This window comes from Anticarsia gemmatalis, chromosome 23, assembly GCF_050436995.1.
Source record: "Anticarsia gemmatalis isolate Benzon Research Colony breed Stoneville strain chromosome 23, ilAntGemm2 primary, whole genome shotgun sequence".
Taxonomy (NCBI): domain Eukaryota; kingdom Metazoa; phylum Arthropoda; class Insecta; order Lepidoptera; family Erebidae; genus Anticarsia; species Anticarsia gemmatalis.
This window is the reverse complement of record NC_134767.1, coordinates 6,849,358-6,859,711: the sequence shown is the minus strand read 5'-3', so window position 1 is coordinate 6,859,711 and position 10,354 is coordinate 6,849,358. Positions and strand designations below refer to the sequence as shown.

The window sequence follows — 10,354 nt, the reverse complement described above, 5'->3', positions numbered from 1 at the left end:
ATTTCGATAATACTTGACACACTGATAGCTAATAAACCAGCTTAACTAGGTTACTTTTTACCCCAAGAAATCTTTTGACGCACATTTTGTACGACCTGGGAAACGAACTCGAAGCTTAGAAGTCAGTAGTGCCTACCGCGCCACAGAGGCAGTAAGGTGTGTAGACAGTATGAAGTTTTAATAAATATCTAATATTATTACTGGCTACTTAGCATTTGAAGTAAGTCTGCAAATATACGTAAAATCCTGGTCTCATTTATAAAATGTATTTAAACTCCACAAGAGACTAGTTTTTCAATTAAATTATCGTCTAAATTTACCAAAAGTATTTGAATTTGAATAAAATTAACATTAAATATGCAAACGTTTTAACTTAAGATTAACATATACTTGTAATTGAATATTCTTTACATATTATTATAATCTTAAAATAATTATTATAAAGGAAGTAGTCACTTACCTTAATTTATTTTATATGCAGTTATACGTATTACAGAAATATATAATTTTAATTTAATTTTGTTCGTATGAAGAGGGAAGTTTCTTAGATCCGTATTAATAAATTGATCAAAACTCAGTTCTCAATGGTAATTTCTCACTTACCCCCGGTTTCTGAGGTACATTTAGCGGTAGTTTATCTATTCAATAGTGTCAAAACTCACATAAAAAACGCTATTGAATAGATAAACCACCGCTAAAATGTACTCAGAAACCGGGGGTTAGTAATTTGAAATTGTAACGCAAATACATCAGGTTTGTTTTACCCGAAGATGCAGGCAGAGGTGTATTAAATACATATGAGTTAGGCCGCTTACAATGTAAATCCCATGTAACATGAATTTTGCCATATACCGAGTACGTTGACAACTTCGGGCTACTTTTGACAATATTCCATTATAGATTACAATGTAATACAAATAAATTATACCTGAAACAGTTTAATACATTTCTTGAGGGCTCAGGGCATGCAAAGTCCCCATGGCAAGGCCATCACGCTGGCCAAGTAGGGGATTAGGCCGGCGTGGTGGACTTAATGCCAAACCCCTCCCTCGTTCGGGAAGAGAACCTTGCCCAGCAGTGGGACAGTAACGGGTTAAAAAATTATATACCTGAGTTTCAAATACGTGGTATGTCTATTTGCCTCTAGGCCTTTGGTCTTTTAAAGTTAAAAACTAAACCCAATAATTTGACAGATCTAAATAAATAATAATCATATGTAAATTAAAGGAGTAGCGATCTACTATTTATCTTCAAAGAGTTTACAATGCTTTGAAATTTTTGATGGAACTTCCAAATATACATTTTTACGCAGTCATTATTATAAGCTCATTGGAAATGAACGTGTGCTTATAAACTGTTATCAATTATTTGTTATTACTGGCTAGAGCGATACCCGTTCAGAATATAAACGAAAAAAAAAGCTTTGAAACGTTTTCAAAATGGCGTCGAAAACCGCGCAAAAGCAATTTGAAAACAGCTTTAAACTGACAGTACTATTTCTCCTATGCTCCGGTATAAAAATATCAAAAAATCGTTGGAATAAATTAACAGAACACTTAGTCAACTATCATTTGTTTTATTACGATTGTTTTATACTACATTCGGTTATATTCGGCGAAGTGTACGGCGTCATAGATTGCATACAAACTGGTAAATCTTTCGTGGAACTGTCTCTGAACTTGCCTTGCATAACAATAAGTATTTTGTCGACAGTGAAAATCTCTGCCCTTTATATGAATAGAGGGATTTTAGTAGATTTAATTTATAAATTGAAAGATATACATTGTGAAAACGACAATGAGGAATTCGAAGAAGAAGTTGGGGAAAGGCGTAAGGCTATAATGGATTCCGTTACATTTTTGAAAGCCGTGATTTTGTTAATGACATGGATCAGTATAATAGTTCAAGTTATGTTTTGTCTAGTTCCCGGTATTATAATGGCTTATGATTATAATAAAACAGGAGAGCTGGTTGTTATGTATCCTTTTTTAGTGAAGTATCACTTTTTTGAAGTCTATAAGTCGTCGTGGTGGCCGCTTATATATTTCCATCAGGTTTTGGCTAGTAAGTATAATTTGTGTTTCAGTCAACTTTGTTGCTACTTTACACAATCGGTTTAAAGTATATGTAATTGAAACTAAAATTCACGCTATCCTATGCTACTACAAAGTATAGGAGGGTAAAATTATGTTTCATGATACGGCTTAGTATAATTTGTTTAGACTGATTAAAAATTAATAATCTTGCTTTACGTTTCAATTAACTTTTGAAAAACTGCACCAACTTTTCCATACTCAGGTATAATATATTAATTATATTGAAAAATCTTTTGTTCTAATATTTTGTATATTTTCAATAATGATTCAATTACATAGCCATACGAGTGACTTTTTACCAATACCAATTGGCTGTTAGCTTACTTATTCACTATGAATTGTCGCACAACATTATTCCCCTTTTACCGTTGAAAGAAATTCATGCATATGAATACGGCATATGGCCGTACATTTGGCATTTCTACACATACCACCTAAAGCAAACGAACAAGTCAATACAGTAGAAATGTCATGGAATGTCACAACATGTCCGATGATTAATAACACAATATTACAGTATTTATGAAGTTTCCGTGCATTCCTCGCGAGGTATAGCCATTGTTCTATCATTATTATACAAGAAATTCTTTATTTTTTTACATGACTTCAAGGGACTGCAGTTAGTGTTCTTTGTTGAAACGAAAGATCCATAATAATTTTAATATTATTAATGTTGATTTACTCTGTCTGTTATACGGTCACGGTAAAATGACGGAACCGATTAGGCTGTAAACTACAGGCTAACTAATAAATCATATTTGATCATATCCCGGGGAAGAAAATTATCAATTTTAGTTTAGAAGTTTTTAAATACCAGTCTTCAAATTTGGTATTTGAAACTTTTCGGGGGATGTTTGAAAACTAGAGCTAAATATTCTGAATTGAAACATAAAAAATCCGTGCTCGTTATTTTTTCTCGTTCAATTTTATTACACATTCCATATGCAAGTGACGGACAACTACAACTATAGACCAACTTAAATATTCCTGGAATATGTGGTCCAAGGGGTCTCCTCCACAATCAGGAAAGAGTTAGGTCTTTAGTCCGGTTGGCATTGCATGCCCTCCATAAAAATGTATTAAACAAATTTTAGGCATGCAAGTTTTCATCACGATGTTTTCCTTCACCGTTAGATCAAGTGATAATAATTATTTCTAATACACACAAAACTTCGAAAAGTCAGTGGTGTGTTTCTCCAGGTTAAAACCTGTGACCACTTGGGAGGTGCCAACTTCAACCACTAGGCATCCAAATTATTTTCAAAGACATTTCTTTCCAGCCGCAGTAACGTGTGTCAATATCTTCGGCTGTGATACGCTTCTCTTCGCGTTATGTTTCTATGTTGATATGCACTTTCGACTGCTGGGTCTGAGGTTTGAAAACATCGTGGCTTCTACCAAGAAAGCCACGAAGGAGAATTTGGCAAAAGCTGTTAGAAGACATCAGGAACTTATAGAGTAAGTAATTTAAAGAAAAATAACACTAAGTAGTGGATAACATATCGATAGTTTGAATACAAATAATCTTGCAGCTTGAAGGTGAATGACTTACCCCCGGTTTCTGAGTACATTTAACAGTAGATTATCTATTCAATTGCGTTTTTTTATATGAATTTTAACGCTATTGAATATATAAACTACCGCTAAATGTACCTCAGAAACCGGGGGTTAGTCATTCACCTTATGCGCTACACTTTTTAGATGCCCACGTGAAACAAATCTTACTAAACCTTTTCTGCTACCGACTTTACTTTTCTTAAATTGTTTTCACTTAGTGCGTTAGTTAGGTTATGGATAACCGTTTAACAATCTATAAATTTTGACGGATATATTGCTTGTTCCGTCTCTTCGAAAATATGTACATATATGTAGTTACGGGATCCTTGAGGCCTCTGATCTGCAGTTGGACACAAAAGAAACAGGCTTAAAAGAAAAGTTAAACACAGAGTTACTTTAAAATTGTTATTTTATGCACACGGATTACTTTACAAGCTTATTACAAAACATAATTATTCGATTAACAACAATTAACTCAAATGATTCTCGTTCAAAGAAATATAAGCATTTATTTGCATGCGTAAACGCATTCACTAGCGGGCTATTTGGGAAAGAACAATAGCCGATGCTAAATAGGCTATAAGTCGGAGGGCTAATGGATTATACTGAGAAAGGTCCCATAAAGTTTGTCATTACTCCTTTATGAGTTTCTGAGTGGAGTAGTGATTATTTTCTTAGAAATTTATTGTTTATGCTGATGTTGGATGCAGTGGGGAATACTGAAGTTTTTAAGAACACAATAGAAGTTAATAAGATTTAGAATACGAGAGGTATTGTTGTGTAGGATTTAAGTAGGTTATTAAAATACGTTTAAATGTTAAGGGTTTTCTTTGATTTATAAAAAAGGGTAAACTATGAAAGATCTTCTTAAGTAGAGCTACAATTTTAGCTTATTGGCATGCTTAGAAAGGGCTATGACCCAGAGGGTGCGGCCTAAACATAAATTTATAATTATTTATTATGTTATTGAAGGTTTGGGAAGAAGTTAATAGATTAGGAAGTTTAAGATTTTGATACAGATATTGAACAATTGATCATTGGATAAGTTATCAGCTGCTCTACCGTATGAAGTGAACAATTCTAAACCGTAGCGCGATTCTCTACTACTACCGATTATCAACAATCGGCTAGCTACCAAAATATTTTGTATGGAAATCTGATCAGCGCCTCTAGGGAGCTTCGTTGGAACTACTATGCGCAGTACATTTTAAATTTAATGTTAACCTCTCGATACTCTATAGTACCGACAGTCGGTATGCGGTGTATGCGACTGCCACGCAGGAGGTTTTGGGTTCGAATCCTGGGTCTCGCCAAATATTCTTTGCCGAGATTTTCTGTTCAGAATTTTTCAGGTATGTACATATAACCAACTATAAGGGTAGTTTCTAGAGCTGACCTTAGAAATTTCTACCAAAACTATTAATTTTCAGTTTTGTAATAATGTCTGGTATATATTTGTTTCAGGTTAGTAAATCAAATGGAGTTTTTATACTCGAAGTCGACATTGTTCCACATCGTCACAGCATCTCTTCTGATTTGTCTTAGCGCGTTCATTATCACGGTAAATATTGTTTTCAAGTCCGTTTATGATATTACACCTGTGTGTTAAGATAGTTTACTATGTGTTGAGATAAAAGTGAGGAATTGTTTATTCACTATGGCGAGGTAATTAGACGTACCTATGTATAATTTTTTGTATTTAATTTGATTGTTTTTTTAGTGCCCCGGGTCTGTTTTCATTTTCAAAAAAGGGGAGTAGTGGATTTGAGTTCCAAAAAAGCAAAATTTAAAAATTCTAATCGACGGATTTTGATAATATTTCGAGGCGTGTTAAAAGGATCATGTTCTCCAAGATTCGTATCCCGAAAAAGTTTACTTTAATAAAGTTATTGTAAGAAACGACGGGTGTAAAAGCTAGTATATTTGTAGTACAGATAGATATTGGTTAACTTTTGAACTTTAGCGTTACGTGATAAATATTATAGATATCTTTTATCTATGAGTGGGTTAAAATGTGGGAGGATTGAAGGCGAGATGACAGATAACGTTTCAAATGAACTGCGATACAAAGATATTGTTAAGATTGTCACAAATGTAGCGAGCTTATGTCGGCAGTCGGTCTAAAACAAACAACATAAGAAAGAAGTCGGTCAAAAAAAATCCTGTTCTTTATTTATTTACTAATATTGATATTATGAAAGTTTGTATGTTTGTCTGTCAGTCACGCAAAATAGGTTCAAAAATCACTTACAACCACATTTTGGTCGGATATAATTGACACACACAGAGTGTTAGAGGAAAGCGTTTCACGCGAACGTAATCGCAAGCAGAAACTTGGTTAATTGTGGAGAAGATTGATTTCAATTAGCCTAGTGTCTACAAAGCACATTAGCACTTTTGCCTGAAACGCCATTCATATTTTTTAAACAACAAAGAAATCGAACCCAAGACTTCACAGTAGTCGCTCTCATTACTGCTGACCCATCAAGGTGGTTACTTAAGAACGGACATACCGATCAGATAGTTCGTATGTCCTTCCTGTATCACGAAACTCGTGCGTCGTTTGCGATAAATGGTCGAGATTATTTCATATACCACTACATAGTACTACTGTTTGTAGACCAACGATTTCAAGCAAGATTCGTTGCTGGTTAACTGGGTTGTGGAGGTCAGATAGGCAGTCTATCCGTGTACAATACTGGAGTCCAGCTGTATCCAGTGATACTGGAAGCCGACTTCAACATAGTTGGAAGAAAGGCTAAGTTCATATTTGTTGCACTGCAATAACTGCTGTGGCCATTTTTGACGGCATGGATGTCGCAGCTAAGTCAAGGTTTATTGTATAAATTGAAATAACCATGCAAATAGTTTTACTCAATGAAAGTGTTAGATAACTTTATGTGCCTGAAGTTCGTATATGTAACGTAGTATGCAACTGGTAACGTTGCGACTCCATCACATCACACGAACTTCTACGTGGTTTCAGCGTATGCGTTCTGGCACTCGAACTTGTTGCTTTATTGTGTATTTTTTTTGCTTGTGAGGAGAGTCTTGCTGATATACTCAGATTCACAAAGTTTAATGGCACGTCCTAAAGCCGTATAGGCGTGCAATGAGCTGGCTATAACTACAGTAACTAGTCAGCTACAATTTTGTTTGAACGAGTAACATATAACAAAGAATCACAAAATGTTTATGTTATAGTGTTTTATTTTGTTGTTTAACAAAAAGTAACAACGATATTCCTCGTTCAGTAGGAGACCCTTGCCCAGCAGTGGGACAGCCGTGGGTAAAAAAAGCGGTGTGGATATAACGGACAAAGAAAATATGTTTTTTAAAAATACGTGATTGTGTTAAGGAAAAAATATTATTTTTTTGTAACAAGGTCATTGAGATTTGACTCGACGGTATTCCCAAGGTTTATCTTTTACTTAGATCGTATTAACACCTTGACTGCGTAGTACTATTGCGTTGTAGCCCATTTATGTTATGAATATTCAGCTTTTGAATAACTGCGAGACATCAGGCAGTTTCATTAAAGAACTCAGAAAAAACTAGTACTTTGGTCAGGGATGATCTAATTCTAGCTGTACTTTAAAGCAGGTTTTTATTTAGCAATAAGTCAATATTTGTAAAAGGTAAATTTCAAACATAATGCTATATGTTATAGTATTTGTTCTCTTTCTGTAGTGATGCAAGGGTTTTGAGCTTACAACGCTGTTCGAGTGCGGACGGGGGATTCCTTTCAAACACTTAAAATGCTCAGACATGCTAGGTTTTATCTCATTTTTTTCTTTCACAGAGAGACATCTCTTTGAAAAAAAATCTTGTTTCTTCGAAAAATCTTTGTTTTGTTTTAACCTAAGGTTGACCCTCGACTGTTAATCACACTCGCAAATTAATTGCCAGGAAAGCGAATACTCGAACAATCATAACACTTATTCTTATTCATTCAGTTTCCCTCAAACGTGTATTTTTTTCAGATCACAGATGAAATAAACGTAAAGTTAGCTTACTTCACATTCTGGACGATGTCGTTATCGCAAATATCATTGATATGTTACTTTGGAGATATGCTTATGAGATCGGTAAGTACGCTACAAAATGCACTCTTCTCTGAATTCCTCTGCCGTAGGGTAAGCTGTGAAAAAAGATTCATTTAATTTCCACGCAGTTTGGTATAAGTGACTTCATTGTTAGCCATCAATGCACATTTCAGCTGCGTCAAGCGTCTGTATAGGCGGGTGGCAGAGTAAGCTCTATTAAAACCATGCAAAAGGTATTTATTGGAAAGTTAATTCATTCATTGCACCTAATAAGTATTAGGTGCAATGAAAAATGTAACTCACAGTCGTGGAATTTGATTCCAAACGACTTTGTTTTGTCAGAAAATAACAATGCAACAAAATTTTCCACCCACTAAATAGTTCCTAAACATAAATTGCAAATATCAATACCTAACTGTTCAAGAAATTCTCAAGTAAACTTGTTTACGCAACGTTATCGTCCACCAAACTTAATTTAAAATATTTCGACACATTAAGTATGTATTTTATTGGTTTGTTAATATGTGGGTCATCTGTTATCTTACAGAGTACAGAAATAAGCGAGACTGTTTATAAATGCCAATGGTATAAGGCCGACGGAGATGCGAAGAAAATCATACTGCTTATTATGATTAGGTCAGTTTTGAATAGTTTTTAATTATGCTTGTAAGTACCATCACATTTAAAGGGTCATATACTAGTTTAGATAAACACAAATTGTTAAGAGGTTTTTTTATTTTCTTTCTTTAAAAAAAGGCGACTCCCAGTCTAAGAATTGATCTTGTGTTCGCGAGGATGTTTTGCAAGCATACAAACAACGGACACAAAGTACAACCAGACCCGAAACTATTTGTGAATCGCATAAACATTTGGTCCGTGTGGAAATCAAACCCACAACCTCTCGATGCACTGGTAGTATCGAGGTGACCACCTTAACCACTGCGTCACGGAAGCCGTCAGAGAGTTAACGTCAAGTTTATTTGGAACTAGAGGCCGCCCGCGACTTCGTCCGCGTGGAAACCCATCCCGTGTAAATCCCGATCCCTCGGGAACTCCCGGATAAAAAGTAGCCCATGCATTATTCTGGGTCTTCAGCTACCTACATACCAAATTTTATTGTAATCGATTCAGTAGTATTTGCGTGAAAGAGTAGCAAACATCCGTACATACATACTCACAAACTTACGCATTTATAACATTAGTAAGATATTAAATAAATGTAACTAACTTACGTTTTAATTAAATTGTAATCTGCCACTTTAACTTAGGTCTCAGAAGGCGTGTAAGCTGACGGCTTGGAACTTCATGGATCTTAATCTTGGAGCATTTACTAGGGTATGTTATTTTAATACTTATGAAGACAAAACGAATACGCTAGTCTCATATGTATGTTTTTCTTTAATAATGTATTTTTTTAATATTGAAGTATAGTACTACATATTAGCATACATTCTAGTGGTTACCTCCACATTTGTAACGGATAAGGTTCTTAGATACTGTAGCTCGATTCTCTACTATAATCGACTACCGACAACCGGCTTGTCATCGAGAAATTTTGTATGAAAATCTGATCAACGCCTCTGACGGACGTCGTAGGAACTATTTCGGCAGCACATTCTAAATGTCAAACTTTCGAGACTCGACAGCACCGATTGTACAGAATCGAGCTACAGTTGTATCCAAGATTAGTCGATGCTGGTGGTGGAAGGAGATAACTAAGCTTTTGAGCTTAGCTTAGGTATCGTATGCGTATTAATATTATTGAGGGACACCAAACCGAAATCTTTGAACTTTGTTTGTCTCTTTACTTAAAATTAGTAGCACGTGCAAGGTGCAGAAAAAATATGTAAGAAGAAATAATAAAGCATTGATTTCTTTTTTTTACGTTATAATACACGGTATTTCTCCTTGTTGTATATTAAAATTTCTCTTTTTTTCAGATACTAAGCACATCATGGTCTTACTTCGCTCTTCTGAAGACGATGTATAAATAAACTACCTCACGCATAGCTCTACAGGGGTCTACTTAGTTTTTTCACACATTTTTTGTAGTATAAAAAACTCACTCTTGTTCTTGTCATGTCTAAATACGTATTGCATTGTCTTTTTTTGGAATGCATCATGCAAATTCATATCATCAGAAAATATTGGCAATTGACTAAATATAGTTGTGATTCCCATATTGCATAGACAAAAACCAACTAGAAAGTGTGCACTATTTGTGTAGAATAGTTTTTATTTATAGAACAGCACAGGTGTAGGACGTCCACTAGCGTTAACCTAATTGAGAGCACTCACGGAATAATGTTACCACTCTTTGGTTTTAAACGAAATATACTGAAATGTGGTATGACGCGTTTTATTTTTAACCCTGGGATGTGTGCAAATAGTTCGTCATTTCTAACATTTTAATATGGACTAACTATTTAATCTTCTTCTTATCGTATGGTTAGTGGTCAACCTAGTGTCAAAGTTGTTTAAGCCGCTATTTGTTTACTATTTAATGAAGAACTAAAACGTAAACGTTGTCCTGTATGACAAGATGTATGGATGTGAATGAAGCAAAGGAAATTTGTAAGGATCTTACCAAGTGGCGTTCCCTGGTCTCCGTCTACCTCTATGAGAAGAAGGCGAACTTTACTTTTTAGTGTTATT

At 34.8% G+C, this 10,354-nt stretch overlaps 1 protein-coding gene across 1 annotated transcript; it reads left to right on the top strand.

Annotated features, from left to right (window-relative positions):
- Positions 1-1,439: 1,439 nt before the first annotated feature.
- LOC142982999 (odorant receptor 67c-like) lies at positions 1,440-9,943 on the top strand. The gene is made up of 7 exons (XM_076129757.1): positions 1,440-2,064; positions 3,377-3,554; positions 5,118-5,214; positions 7,637-7,741; positions 8,247-8,335; positions 8,968-9,034; positions 9,640-9,943. Exons 1-7 carry the CDS (start codon positions 1,440-1,442, stop codon positions 9,691-9,693), a joined length of 1,215 nt encoding a protein of 404 aa, XP_075985872.1. The 3' UTR covers positions 9,694-9,943.
- Positions 9,944-10,354: the final 411 nt, after the last annotated feature.